The 14,728-nt window shown below is 49.7% G+C and overlaps 2 protein-coding genes across 3 annotated transcripts in view; both read left to right on the top strand.

Annotated features, from left to right (window-relative positions):
- Vwa1 (von Willebrand factor A domain containing 1) lies at positions 1-6,182 on the top strand. The gene is made up of 4 exons (XM_031379792.1): positions 1-253; positions 1,384-1,941; positions 3,635-3,913; positions 3,994-6,182. The coding sequence occupies exons 1-4, from the start codon at positions 181-183 to the stop codon at positions 4,329-4,331; spliced, it is 1,248 nt and encodes a 415-aa protein (XP_031235652.1). The 5' UTR covers positions 1-180; the 3' UTR covers positions 4,332-6,182.
- Positions 6,183-12,360: 6,178 nt separating this feature from the next.
- Positions 12,361-14,728, top strand: part of LOC116097150 (ATPase family AAA domain-containing protein 3) — a 23,494-nt gene continuing 21,126 nt past the window's right edge. Inside the window, exon 1 of one of the 2 annotated variants that reach the window (XM_031379787.1) lies at positions 12,361-12,658. In XM_031379787.1, the coding sequence (XP_031235647.1) occupies positions 12,457-12,658 (202 nt within the window). In that variant the 5' untranslated portion in view covers positions 12,361-12,456. The remainder of the gene's footprint in view (positions 12,659-14,728) is intronic. The other variant, XM_031379788.1, reaches the window with a different exon arrangement.

The following is a 14,728-nucleotide window of genomic DNA, read 5'->3' as shown; positions in this document are numbered from 1 at the left end:
CATCACTGTGCAGTCTGGGTAGATTGGCCTTTGCGCTCGCGACTGAGTGCACGCGCCTCCCAAGCGGGGCGTGGCCGCGAGTGGGTGTGGCTTCTCCGAGGTGGGTGGGGCCTGACTCACGATAGGAGGGCGAGTTAGCTGCCAGCTGTGGTCGGTCAAGAGCCCGCCACTCCAGGCGCGATGCTGTTCTGGACTGTGCTCAGCATGGCTTTGAGTCTGCGACTGGCACTGGCGCGGAGCGGCATAGAGCACGGTAAGTGTGGTGAAACCCGAATTCCAATATCTCATAGCCCATCGGCTGCTACCCACGCGGGTCATGAACTGTCCAGGTGCAGCCGCCAGACGAGTGGGTGGGAAGGCCGGGAGGAGCAGGTGGGGCACACGCCAGCACCTCAGCCACCTGCGGTAGGCGCTGGTGCTCCGGGGCATTCTTGGTGACTCAATTGAGCTAGAGCTAGACTTGGAGCACGGAGGCCACGGTCTCCCCTCCACCCACCCACCCCCGTCCCGTCCCGCCCCGCTCCGCCCCGCCCCTCAGGCCTGGATTGTGGAGAAAGATGTTTAAGAGGCCTCCCTGACTCAGTTTCCTTACCTCAGAAAGGTCCCTCAGTAGAAAAGAGGTAAGAATATTGGAATGGCCACACCATGAGGGGGAAACCCCAAAGCCAGGACTAGATCCAGGCACTTGAGAGCTGCTGCCTATTTGAGACTTAGGGATGGAAGGTCTCATCAGTACCTCAGCCGGCTGGACAGGAGGAAAAGTGGATAAAAGGGGAGTCTCACTAGACAATAGTTGGGACCTCAGGCTGCTGCGGGTGGTTATATCCTGCTTCCTTGGTACAGATGAAGCAGGGATGGGGGCCAGAGGAGGGGAGGGGTGATGTCATTGTGTGGTGAATGACATCACACCTATCTCTTCACTTTTGCTCTCCCATCCTCTCCTGCTGTCCCATGGGCTCAGAGCCCATTGCTTCACCTGGAAGATGAGTTTTACCTAGCTTAACTTCATCCTGGAGGTGGCCCTTCTGAAAATCAGGTGTAAGGGGAGCATTGCATGTGGCTCAGGCCCCTCCTGAAAGCTATACAGAATGTTCTACCTGCATGCAGTGTCTGTTGAGGACAAGGGTCAGCATTTCCCTACAGAAGGAACATGAGGACAACCCAGGATGCCCCGGGTACATGGGCATTGTACAGTTGGGAACCACTGGAGAGTATGGGCCTTTTGTTGGCTTATAGCTCCATTCTGAAGATTCTCTACCAGTATCTTTGGGCAAAGGCAAGCATGTGCTTAAAGAAAGTTCAGGCCTTTGTGGGTGGTTCTGCCCTGGGCATGGGGTTGTCTGGCAAGGCTACCTGGACTGAACCCCTTGTCTTTTCCTCTAGGTCCCACAGCATCAGCCCCCCAGGGGGACCTGTTGTTCCTGCTGGACAGCTCAGCCAGCGTGTCACACTATGAGTTCTCAAGAGTTCGGGAATTTGTGGGGCAGCTGGTGGCTACGATGCCTTTCGGACCTGGGGCTCTGCATGCTAGTCTGGTGCACGTGGGCAGCCAGCCTCACACAGAGTTTACTTTCAACCAGTACAGTTCAGGCCAGGCTATACAGGATGCCATACGTGTTGCACCCCAACGTATGGGTGATACCAACACAGGCCTGGCACTGGCTTATGCCAAAGAACAATTGTTTGCTGAGGAAGCAGGTGCCCGGCCAGGGGTTCCCAAGGTACTGGTGTGGGTGACAGATGGGGGCTCCAGTGACCCCGTGGGCCCCCCTATGCAGGAGCTCAAGGACTTGGGTGTCACCATCTTCATTGTCAGCACTGGCCGAGGCAACCTGTTGGAGCTATTGGCAGCTGCCTCAGCTCCTGCTGAGAAGCACCTATACTTTGTGGATGTGGATGACCTTCCTATCATTGCCCCGGAGCTTCAGGGCTCCATTTCTGGTAGGTGGGAAGAGGCAGGGCCTGTGAATCCCTAGCTGACAGCTTGCTGCAGTGAGAGGATCTGGGTGGAGACCAGGGAGAACCCATGAGCCTGGTGCTCTTGAGTATGTAACAGTGGGGAGGTGGCTCACATATTCTCTGCATACCGTCCAGGCACATACTCATTCTGGGTGCCTGCATGTACCCTGACACCTGAGCTATAGAGAGACTGTGGCAGGTCTGAGTAACCATTTCAAGATGGGACTCCTAGACATGGGAACTCCCAGGCCAATGAACTAAGGGCTACTTTGGGTGGGGTGTGTATGGAGGGTCCAAGTACAGAAGATAAAGGAGGTCCAGGGCTCCCCCAGGGCTCTCTGCCTATGGCATCATGTGCCCTTGTGTATATCCAGGGACCAAATGCCTTGTCAATCCCACCATTCCTGGAGAAGTGACCAAATAGGTCAGGGATTGTCTCCTCCAGAGCTTGGGCCCTACCTATTCCTTGCTAGGGAGCCACAGTCAGGGAGGGTTTGAGGTGGTTTTCACGCAGGTCTATTATGGGGTCTGCTGGGGAAGCCAGAACAAGGAAGATCCACTGTAGGACCTAAGCACCTGCTTTCTCCAGGCCTCCTATAGTCAGTCACACAAGGAGAAGGAAGGGGCTAGAGACTAAGGGGCCTGCCTGGTGTTTGGCTTAGCTCGTAGAGGGCACTGAAGAATGCTATCACTTCAGGGTAGCATTCTTACCAAGTCTCTTACTGCAGGTTAATCATCTACACTAAAGAGGAAGGTGTGGGTCTATGGGTTGGAAAGAGGTGAAAGGTCTGTCTCAAGAGATCTCCTAAGGACATCTCCTGGTAGACCATCGGCCAATAGGTCCTGATGAACCTGGAGGGAGCAGAAGGAGAAAAGGGTATCATCAGAGATAAACATTAGGGTGGGGACGTCTGTGACTAAGGTCAGAATCCGACTGGGAGGCTGGGAAGGAAAGTAAGTGCCCAGCTGACCAAACTTAGTACCCAGCATCAGCAACAAAGTCAAGATCTGGATGGCCTACCCAGACTTATGTGCACGTTGATCAGATGGCTGGCTGATCATGTGTTGGTTGTCACTGCACAGGAGCCCATTCTGGAGTTCCCCTCCCACTCGGGTAGGAAGGTCCTGTCCTACTCTCTCCTCACTCTTAGGTCCAGCTGCTTCTGGGTTCTGTCACATTTTTACTGCTCCAGGGGCCATGTAGTTTCCCATCTCCTGGCTGCAGCCTCTGGTCTGTTTCCCTCCTCCAAAACTGTTCAGAATATGTTTGTCTCAAAACAAATCTTGTGCTGGCCACACAGTCTTGGAGGACTGATCCTCCGTTCTTAGATAATATTGTAAGCATTGCCACCTTTGAGGTGCCTTCATCCAGGTTGTTTGTCTGGGTAAGGAGTAGCCACTATATCTTATAGGTCTGGGTTTGGGGCGAAGTAGGCAGGAAAGTCTATGATGGGACCCAGAGTTGGGGGCTGTACTCCTCTCTGTCCTCCCACCAGCTCAGTCAGAGTTTCCTAGTCATCACCATTTACTGGTGGTGAATGCCTGCCTGGCTCCTGCCTCTCCTTGGCAGAAGGCATCACCTATTTTGGGGGGGGGGGCTCCAATCTTTGGGTCCTCTCCAGACCAGTGAGAGCCCCACTTCTGCTCCCTGACCCCAGCACTAAACCACCCTTAGATGCGATGCAGCCACAACAGCTTCATGCCTCGGAGGTTCTGTCCAATGGCTTCCGCCTGTCCTGGCCGCCCCTGCTGACAGCGGACTCTGGTTACTACGTGCTGGAGTTGGTGCCCAGCGGCAAACTGGTAACCACAAGACGCCAACAGCTGCCCGGGAATGCTACCAGCTGGACCTGGACAGATCTCAACCCGGACACAGATTATGAAGTTTCGCTGCTGCCGGAGTCGAACGTGCGCCTCCTGAGGCCGCAGCACGTGCGAGTACGCACATTGCAAGGTGTGGCAGGGGTACCTTATGGGAGGGCAGGGTGGCATGAGAAGGACACCCCTCTACTCAACCATCCTCTTCCTTTGCAGAGGAGGCCGGGCCAGAACGCATCGTCATCTCGCATACTAGGCCGCGCAGCCTCCGCGTAAGTTGGGCCCCCGCGCTTGGCCCGGACTCCACTCTCGGCTACCTTGTACAGCTCGGACCTCTGCAAGGCGGCTCCCTAGAGCGCGTGGAGGTGCCAGCAGGCCAGAACAGCACTACTATCCAGGGCCTGACGCCCTGCACCACTTACCTGGTGACTGTGACGGCCGCCTTCCGCTCTGGCCGCCAGAGGGCGCTGTCGGCTACGGCCTGTACGGCCTCTGGCGAGCGGACCCGTGTTCCGCAGTCCACGCGGCCGGAGGCCGGACCGCGGGAACCCTAAACTGCCTGCCTCGTCCGCCCGAGGGACCCTCTTCCCTAGCCCAGTGACAGAGGCACTGCTGCTCGTGGTTTTTCTTGTGGATGGAGTAGGGTGGGGAGATGGGATGCCAATCCTGCCTTTGACCAGAGTAATTCCTCAGGTCATTTCCCCACCGGTCATCACTGCCCTTGCCTGACTTCCGGGAAACCTGTGGCAACCCTGGTAGCGTCACGCGCAATGGCAATCCTCTCCGGTTGCTAGTGGAGTTGAGCACACGGTGGTCCTTGGGCAACATTTGGCGAGGGGATGGACAGTGTCTGAGGTCAGGTTGAGGACATAAGACCCAGGACAAGCATTCAGGAGAGGAGGCCACAGAGTTTCCAACCTGTGCCAAAGGCTGGGTCCTCTGGTGGCAAGGACTACACATGACTTGGAGGAGGTGTTTAGGACCATTCAGGTCCTGCCCATGCCCAGGAGAGACTAGTGTAGGCAGGGTTCCCAAAAACTTCCTTAGGGAAAGAAAAGATAGGGAGGGATACTGGGAGGCTGGTAATGTTGCCAGTTAGTTTCCTTCAAGACTTCCTGCCAGCCTGGAGGCCAGGATCTGTCAGGGTCACTGACTCTGTCTTCCTGCCCAGGACCTGCACTGGGCCCTACTATCAGTGCCAGAGATGCAGAGTCTTTTCACAGGAATGGGATGAGACCTTGGCATTTAGGATCTTGGGGATAGGAGAGCCCTGCTAGGACAAATTCTGAGAAAGTCTCCTGCTTTAGTGTGGGGACCAAGGTGTCATGTAGGTGGGCTACCTCCTGTCATCACCATTACCCTGGGGCATCTGACAGATACCTAAGGGTGGTCAGGAACAGGTTTCCTCTCAAGTCCCTATGTAGGCATAGCCTCTCCTCCCAGAATCACTTGCCCTAACCCAGGCTAGCTTCATCTCTCTTCCCCACTAATGACCCAGACTCTAACAACAATACAGTAAGCCAGACATAAACTGTGCTTGCAGTCTTATTAAAATGCTTTATTTTTCATCAAAACTTTCCCCAGCTATATACAGCTATGTACAGCTATGTATGGGCGGCATGAAAGGTTGAGCGTACAGGGTTTGTCATGTCTGGGGAAGGGGGAGGCAGGTCTGCAATATCTGTACACTGATCATTCAGCGTTCTGTCCCTCCATGTTTCCAGCCAGCTGCGTACCAGGGCCTCGCTTCTGCAGCCTGGGATCCAGTGTTTGCAGTAGGTCAGGTTGTTGCTGTTACAACTCAGAGGGCAGGAGGCTTTGAAGGGGTGTCCCTACCACAGCCTGTGCTCTACTGCACACTGCTCAGCCCTCTGCTTCTGTGTTCTCCTTACACTACTGTTGCTTCTAGTGAGATCCAGGAGCTAAGTATTGAGAGAGGTGAGGTAGACCTTGGGTATGAACTGAGTAGAGATGGCCTCCCTGAGAACTTGCCTACTACCATTTCCCAAGAACCTGAGGGAGCACTGTAGGGCTCATCCTGAACAGCAAAGAAGCACTGGCTATGCACTGAATGTGTTGTATTTGTGGGAGGTGGCTGTTTTTGTGATGATGGCTTGAGATACAAGGACCTAGCCTGCTGATGGAGCAAAAGCCACTGGGGTATGTGTGTTTGGGAGGGGGATCCCCTCTCCATGATTCCTTGTCAGGGCAGGAAGCCTATGTATGCACCTACAGATTTCATATCCACACCTTTACCTATTGGTCAATAGTTGGCGATGGAACTCAGATATTTCCTGTGACCTCAGTTACAAGTCCAGAGTCTGAGACTATCTGTATCTAGAACAGATTTAGGTTTGGCATAGTGGCCTCACATTCCCCTAAAATACGGAAATTCCTCTAAGCAATTTGTGTTTCCCATTCTGTTTGCTCAGATGATGACTGTAGGTCTACTGGCTACTGAAGAAAGCCACACTGAGTCCCTGGGCCTGACCTACAGAACACTAAGCAGGTGGCAGAAGAGTACCAGAGGGGTCGTTATTAGTGTTTACAGTAGCTTCTGTTAATGGCTAAAACTCATGAGGATCCTGAGAAAGTAGAATGGGCAGAAGAGACATAGCTGACTTCCACATAAATCCTTGGTACAAGCTCATCTTGATCTAACACCAGCACCATCTATTTTCAGGTGGTAGAGGTGAAAACCTACACTCACACCGAGATAACACAGAATGCTTTTTATACGATCCTCATCTCAGAGGAGCTGCCCTCACATGGTCCCAGGCACATAGTAAATCTCTAAATTTATTATACATTTCCTTTTCTGTATGTGTGACAGAAGGGGGAGTGGGCGGGTTTGAGACAGGGTTTCTCTGTGTAACCCTGGCTGTCCTGGAACTCGCTTTGTAGGCCAGGTTGATCTTGAACTCCTGCCTCTGAGATCCACCAGTCTCTGCCTCTCAAGGGCTGAGATCAAAGCAATCTACTACTTCCCAGCAATCTCTGAATTTATATACATTTCAGATTAGTGCATGCCCTGACGAAGTCTACAGGAAACAGGGTTTAAACTTTATTTGTCAGACTTGTGTGACAAACATCTTTATCGGCTGAGCTATCTTGCCAGCTCCAGGAAATAATTTAGTGGGATGGGATTTCCTATTAGTTGTTTGCCACAAAATGCCTCCTGCCCCTGTGCTTCCTCTGGTCCCAACTCTATTCTCTCAGTGTCTAGGGTGATGAGCAGTGGCAGATGCCATCCAGAGCTTAACATACATGCCAAGAATGCCCACTCTGCTTCTCAATATGTACCAAAATACCAGAAAGGGCTGGCTATTTCGAGGTTGCTCCTGGTTGAGATCCATGTAAAATGTGAAGCATTCAGGAAGCTGGTGGGGGCAGGACTGAGAATATCCTGGATACTATGAGGAGACCTCAAGGGGAAGCTGCTGCAAGTGCTGGTGCCCATGTTCTTGTGAGCATGTAGAGGGTTCAAACTGCAGAGGGTAGCAGTGATGAAGGTCTCTGCTCTTTAGCTTTTGATGTTCTTGGGATGAAGCTGTTTATGAGAAGCCAGATGGTAGGCAGTATGGTGTCTAGGTTCCAGAGTGGCTGGGCAGTAGGGACTACTCAGTATAGCTACTTTCACCTTGGAACTGGGTAGTCTCTATTAATGGTGATAAAGCCTGTTAAACCCTCAGGATTGTAGCCCTGAAGATAGCCTTCTGGTGGGGAACATAGGACAGGACAGGAACCCTGAAGTTCAGATGCAATAGCTGTGTCTTTCCTGCTGGTTTTTTTCTGGGATGAAGTGATCTTTCATTGTGGAAAAAAAAAAAGTTCTGTCTGGGCAGTGATGGTACATGCCATTAATTCTAGCTCTTGGGAGGCAGAGACAGGCAGTTCTCTAACTTTGAGGCCAGCCTGGTCTACAGAGCAAGTTCCAGTACAGCAGGGGCTATATAGAGAAGCCCTGTCTCAAAACAATGGGAGGGGAGCTGGAGAAATGGCTCAGTGGTTAAGAGGATTAGCTGCTTTTCTAGAAGACCAAGGCTTTAATTCCAAACACCCACATGGTAGCTCATAGTTGTCTCTAATTCCAGTTCCAGGGGATCCAACAGACACATACGCAGGCAAAACACCAATACACATAAAATAAAAACAAATCATCCAGGGCTGGAGAGATGGCTAAACAGTTAAGAGCACTTTCTGCTCTTCCAGAGGCCCTGAGTTCAAATCCCAGCAACCACATAGTGACTCACAACCTGTAATAGGATCTGATGTCCTCTTCTGGTGTATCTGAGGACAGCTACAGTGTACTCATATGCATAAAATAAATATATCTTTAAAAAATATGGAGCCGGGCGGTGGTGGCTCACGCCTTTATCCCAGCACTTGGGAGGCAGAGACAGGCGAATTTCTAAGTTCGAGGCCGGCCTGGTCTACAGAGTGAGTTCCAGGACAGCCAGGGCTCCACAGAGAAACCCTGTCTCAAAAAAATAAAAAAATTAAAAATAAAAATAAAATAAAAAATATGGAGATTAGCATGACACACTAATTTATGAAGCATTCCATGTTTTAAAAATAAATAAAAATGAAGGGGCTGGAGAGATGGCTGAGGTTAAGAGAACTCTCTGCTCTTCCAGAGGTCCTGAGTTCAATTCCCAGCAGTCACATGGTAGCTCACAACCATCTATAATGAGATTTGGTGCCCTCTTCTGGCATACAGGCATACATACAGGCAGAATGCTGTATACATAATAAATAAATCTTTAAAAAAAACCCAAAAGAGTATCACAGTATGGTTCTGAGCACCCACACTGGGCAGCTCACAATTACTGACTCCAGCTCCAGTGGATTCCAACGTCTCTGCCCTCTGGGCACCTGCATTCATCTGTACCTACCTGCATAAAGATATATACACATATGAATAATTAGAAATAAAACTAATCAGGGGTTGGAGAAATGGCTCAGTGGTTAAGAGCACTGACTGCCCTTCCAGAGGTCCCAAGTTATTCCCAACAACCACATGGTGGCTCACAACCATCTGTAATGGGACCTCTTCTGTTGTGTCTAAAAGACAGCAACAGTGTACTCACATATGTAAAATGAATAAATCTAAAAAAATTCTTTAAGAGAAAAAAGCCGAGCTCGCGGCCAGCCTGGTCTACAGAGTGAGTTCCAGGACAGCCAGGGCTATACAGAGAAACCCTGTCTCGAAAAACAAAACAAAAACAAAAAAAGGAGAGAGAGAAAAGCCAATCAATGTCATATCTTCCCTAGGAGGACAGTGTGGTGAGACAGGGTACCAGACAAACACCAAGGGGTCCAGCTTCCAACTAGGAGCAGGACCAAGGTAAGACAAGGTGTTGTTGGAGGTGTGAAGTATGGGAGGACAATGTGGTAAGATAGGGTTCCAGACAAACACCAAGGGGTCCAGCTTCCAACTAGGAGCAGGACCCAGGTAAGACAAGGTGTTGTGGGAGGTGTGAAGTATCTGGGCAGAAATAGGGCAAGAATAATCACCAACTGTTCCTATCATAAATGCCAGTTAGCTCATTGCAATTAAATATGGTCTTGCAACCAGAGAGTTTTTTAAAGAAGGAGCCATCAGGTGTAGAGAGAATCTCTTGTGTACTGTGTGGAAGCATCACCTGTCAATAAAAACCTGAGGGCCTTTTAGCTAAGGCAGAAAATAGAAGGTGCTGGGAGGCAGGGAGGGAGAGAGGAACTCTGGGATAGTCAGGTGCAGGAAGAGATTCGCCCTGAACTCTGAGCAGACAGACGCATCAAACTGAGGAAAGGTAACCAATCATGTGGCACACACAGAATACAATGATGTTATAAACTAGTCAGGGAATGAGCCAAAGCTTATGTCCTAGACATTTATTCATAAATAAGTCTCAGAGACAGTCTACATTTTGTATCAGACTTTAAGGTTAGGGTTAGCTGCTCAGAGTAGGAGGCTGTAACTCTGCCCTCTTAATAGTAATCGATGAACCTCCCTGCTCTCTGACACAGGGTCTTGCCAATCCACCCAGACTTGTCTCATTTTCTTTTCTCCTTCTCTTTCTTTTCTTCTTTTTTTTCAATATAAAGTCTTGCTATATTGCTCAGGCTAACCTAACTCCTGGGCTCAAGTGATCTTCCCACCTGCATCAGCCTAATACTTTAAAACATGTTTAATTTTAATAGTGTTCATGTACTATATGGGTTTGTACATGTACCTATGAGTTGAGAGGCTTCAGAGAGGAGTTATAGATAGCAGGGAGAAGCTTGATGTCATTGCTGGGAATAAAACTTAAGTCCCCTAGTAAAGGAGTACATAGCTATGGAACCATTCTCCAGCCCCACACTTTTTTTTAAAAAAAAATTGAAAAATAGTCAAGATTCAGAATTTTATAAAGGTTATGTGCTTACCAAATGCAGCAAAAGACTGAAAGGTGTGTGGCTTTAAAAGCTCTGACACACCTTCCTTACCCATCTAAGCTCAAAGGCAACTGCTATGAGAGATGTGGTCTGTCCATTTAAAAACAAGCACACAAACAAAAACTTTATGGCCACTGAGTGATGTCTGGCTATTGCTAGGAAACTCATTTAGTTTTGTTGGGGAACAGGGATCACAGGTAGAATAAGCTTAGGATTTAAATTTAAGACAATGGTGATGGCCTACGCCTTTAATCCCAGTATTTGTGATGCGGCAGATTTCTGAGTTTAAGGACAGTCTGATCTGCAGCTTAAATTCCAGGAGAGCCAGAGCTCAAAGAACCTTGTATCAAAAAACACGTGATGTTTTGAGGGTATAAATAGGACTCGAAGTGAAGGAAGCAGAGCTAGGCTGTACAACATGTCTTTGCTGATCTTTGTTTCAGTGAGAGAGTCCCAGTTGAGAACTTCTCTTGGTATTCCTCTTGGTCCCCCCTACAGAGGCTGAGGCCTGGCTGTCTGTTAGGTTGTGTCCTTGACACTGATTGTGTTTGTTATCCCAACTCTACTGAACTAGACTGTGGTGTGTCTGTGAAGTGTTTTCCAGTGGATAGAGCTGCTGCTGTGAACCTGTGAAATGAACTGTCGATTTTCAGACAATATAGACAGGAGTTGTTCCAAAGAACCATTTCTAAACAGGTCTACTTCCCTCATATCCTTTTTTCCACTACCTCTGGTGGGTGGTGGGGTATAAGGGAGATTACAGCATTTAAGAACCATCATTAAAAGTAAGATTTTTAAAAATTAAAGTTTTATAAAAAATAAATAATAATTAATAATAATAATAGTTAACCTTAAACTTCTTTTTCCGTCATTTAAAATGGCCTTTTGTTCAGTGTTAAAAAGCAGTCAATACAATTCTGTGAACTCAATCAGTTTTATGAAAGATGCCTGGACCCAAGACCATGACTTTGGTGAATGTGGGTTCCCTAGTGACAGCTGTTTCTGTCCATGCTCCCTTCCTCTTGCCCAAAGGTTAGGTCAACCAGCCCCTGGATCCATAGCAGGCACTTGGCTCAGCAGGTTCCCAAGGAGCGCTCACTGGCTAACAACCACAAGCCTGGAGCACCAGCCCTCACTCTAAGTAGTTCCTCAGTGTAGTGTACCCTCTGCAGGCTCCGGGAGTCTGCTTGGCTTTCTGCCTTGTACTGCAAAGCAGCATGCCAATAGCCGCAGAGGGTTGCCAAAACACCGAAGAGGAAGGGGCTCAAGATACCGCCTGAGCAAGAGTAGCAGAAGCATGGTGCAGCAATGCTCGTCAGATGCATCTAAGTCTCTGACCTAAGTATCTCCCTTATTCTTTTTTGTTTGTTTGGTTGGTTGGTTTTTTTCGAGACAGGGTTTCTCTGTGTAGCCCTGGCTGTCCTCGAACTCAGAAATCCGTCTGCCTCTGCCTCCCAAGTGCTGGGATTAAAGGCGTGCTCCACCACTGCCCGGCTTATCTCCCTTATCCTTATTCACGCTTGGCTGTAAGAGCCACTGGTCTGGAGACGCTCAAAGCAGCCACAGATAGGCATGAATCCGGCTCCGAGAAAGCGTGGGGTCACAGCAGGGACGGACCGTCGGTCTAGGAGCGCCAGGGCCGCGGGGCCACCCTTCTCTCAGCCTTCGGGCTGACGGTCTCACTCCAGTTACTCCGCCCTTGGTTGCAGTGACCTGAGGCATCTCGAGTCCGTAAGAGATTAGCTACGGGAGCTACACGTCTCCTTCAGGTGTTCCCTTCCTCTTCTGCTCTCTGGGTGAGATTCACAGCAGAAGAGTTCCGACCCTCCGTGGTGAGTCCAGTGTCTCTGATCTTCCGTGGGCTTTGTGGCTGAGGCGTCCCCATAAATGCCTAAGCGACAGATACAGAACGACCCCAGCCCCATAGCACCATTGCTAAGAGAAGAGGACTTTTCTAGGATGAAGGCTCACCCACCGCGAAAACTTTGTTCCTATTTGCCTGGTCCAGGAGCTCTGTCCAGTTCCGCCTCCTTAGAAAGCTGGGCAAATCGTGCGGTCGACGCCCAAGGCGTCCCTATTTCAGCGGCCAATCCAGTGGCTGAGATCGCTTTGACCCTCCTAAGTTTCCGTCGTCGAGAAGGAAGGGGTGTGTGTCGCGCCTGCGCAGTTAATCGCACCCGCGGCGCGTGGTGACTGCTACTAGCCCCGCGAGTCACGCTCGAGTACGGTCCACCGAGGGCGCGCGGAGCTTGCGGGACCATGTCGTGGCTCTTCGGCATCAAGGGCTCCAAGGGCGAAGGCACAGGGCCTCCGCTGCCCTTGCCGCCCGCTCAACCTGGGGCGGAGGGTGGTGGCGACCGTGGTGCAGGAGACCGGCCATCGCCCAAGGACAAATGGAGCAACTTCGACCCGACCGGCCTGGAGCGTGCGGCTAAAGCGGCGCGCGAGTTGGAGCACTCGCGTGAGTGTGTGGGCTTGGCCTTGGCGGGCCGAGGCCCTGGGAAATGGGAGGTTTCTCTCGGAAGCACTAGCTGCCTTTGCGACTTTGGTCCTCTTGACGTCTTAGCAGCACAGTGGTCGTCTGCAGCCGTACCTTTCAGGTGACCTGAATGGCCGCTATGGAACATTTGGTCATAGCGTTCCTGTGTTTGGGGAGACCCAGATCCTGCCACCCTCTTGCACTTGCAGCTGTCAACACGGAGGACGTAGGAGAGACCCTGTGTCATTGTTGGCCTTAGCTGCTGCTGTGCTTTCTATCTGCCTCCACGTGGTGCAGGCCAAAAGTCATATCCAGATCGGGCGATCCTGTGTTGTGGTAGTTGATAGTAATCTCTCACTCAATAAGGGAAACATTTTCGAAAGGCGTTTGGTTTTAGCAAGAAGATAGTAGATTTCGTGTTTATTATTGGATGATAGCATTCCACTGTGGAACGTGAGGTAAGGATGTCTGTAAAGGTTGATCCACTCTGAGACTGATTTTAGCATTAACTGGATCCCAAAGCCCAGGACTTTCCCAACAAATGTCCTTTTTGCTTTGATGTTGACAGTTTGTGCCAAAATGTAAATAAGGTGGATTTTTGTTTATTTTGTTTGGTTGCTTGTTTTTGTTGCTTGTTGTTTTTGTTTTTAATAAAGATTGTGCAGCCCTGGCTGAGACTCACATAGACCAGGCTGTCAGAGAAATCACAGAGATCCACCTCCCACTAACTCCTGAGGCATGTGCCACTATGCCTAGCTAGTTGAAATCTTTTTAAGAGCCTTAAATAGGGGGCTACAGAGATGGCTGAATGGCTAAGAGCACTTGTTGCTATTGTAGTGGACCTGTATTCAATTCTGTGCACCTATATGGCAGCTCAAAACCTTCTGTAACTCCAGTTCCAGGTGATCCAAGGACCTCGGCTGGCGTCTGAGGGTACCAGACATGTAGGTACATATATGCAGGCAAAAACTACATAAAAAAAAATTTTAAAAGCCTGAAATGTAGGAGGTGTTGAATAAATAATGATTGAAGAATGTTGCCGTTTTCAATTTTGTGTTTATGCATGGGTTCTGTTTTTCAAAAGATCCTATAGGGAAGCCCTAATTTAAATAGGTATAATATGCAGAGCATTTGAGAGAGTCTTGCACTTGGTGAGTCAATTCTCTGCTCTTGTGGGGGGAGAAAAAAGTCTTGAGCTCAAAACTTTAATTCCAATAGTTGGGGGGCAGAGGTAGACAGATCTCTGAGTTCGAAGCTGGACTGCTCTGTACAGTGAGTTCCAGGCTAGTCAGGGTACACAGTGAGATCCTGTTGACTCTTGGCAGTGGTCTCTGAGCCCCACAGACTCAAATCTCCATATAGACATTCAAAGCCTTCAGGTTTAGGACCAGGATCACCTGTCTCTTGAGGTCCAGCAGAGCTAATAATTTTGTAAATAATCTATTATGTTTGCTAGATAATCTCAGTGATTGGGTTGAAATGAGAAAAAGTGGCTGGTTTTCAAGGCATTTCCAGTATTAGAAGACTGGCAGATGGTCCCATGTCCTGTTACACTGTTATTTAGGGGACAGCTTTTGGTAACTCCTGGGTTGGGGAGATCACTCTCTAGACACACTTAGAATTTCAGAGTTGAATCTTGACTATTAGTCCCAGTAACACAGGCTGTTATACAGACTATGGGGAGCAGCAGTTCCAACCCTTAGCTATATCCTGACTACTCTTGCGTGTAAATGGCTCTCCAGGTGCCTGCACTGGTAGTCCTGGAGCTCTTGCCCAGAACATTCCTTGTCTAGGTTCAGTGTCCTGGCCTCTACTTGGCTTTAACAGCTCTCTTTTCTGGGCCAGCAACAACTTCCATGGGTTCTGCATGCCCCCATGTGCTGTCTAAGTCTGTACCTTTTTCTTGTAGGGTAGTCTCAGATGGGCACTAAACCTGTGCTGAAGTTTACCTATTCTGACTTATTGCATAAGAAAATGGACTCAGAGAAGCCAGGCGGTGGTGGCACATGCCTTTAATCCCAGCACTTGGGAGGCAGAGGCAGGCGGATTTCT

Source organism: Mastomys coucha, unplaced genomic scaffold (assembly GCF_008632895.1).
Source record: "Mastomys coucha isolate ucsf_1 unplaced genomic scaffold, UCSF_Mcou_1 pScaffold18, whole genome shotgun sequence".
In the NCBI taxonomy this organism is placed as follows: Eukaryota; Metazoa; Chordata; class Mammalia; order Rodentia; family Muridae; genus Mastomys; species Mastomys coucha.
The sequence above is the reverse complement of the archived record's forward strand: the minus strand, read 5'-3'. Positions and strand labels throughout refer to the sequence as shown.

Coding starts and splice junctions, on each gene's coding strand:
- Vwa1 (XM_031379792.1), top strand. CDS start 181: ATGCTGTTCTGGACTGTGCTCAGCATGGCTTTGAGTCTGCGACTGGCA. Junction 1,942..3,634: donor GCTTCAGGGCTCCATTTCTG/GTAGGTGGGAAG, acceptor AACCACCCTTAG/ATGCGATGCAGCCACAACAG. Junction 3,914..3,993: donor GCGAGTACGCACATTGCAAG/GTGTGGCAGGGG, acceptor CTTCCTTTGCAG/AGGAGGCCGGGCCAGAACGC.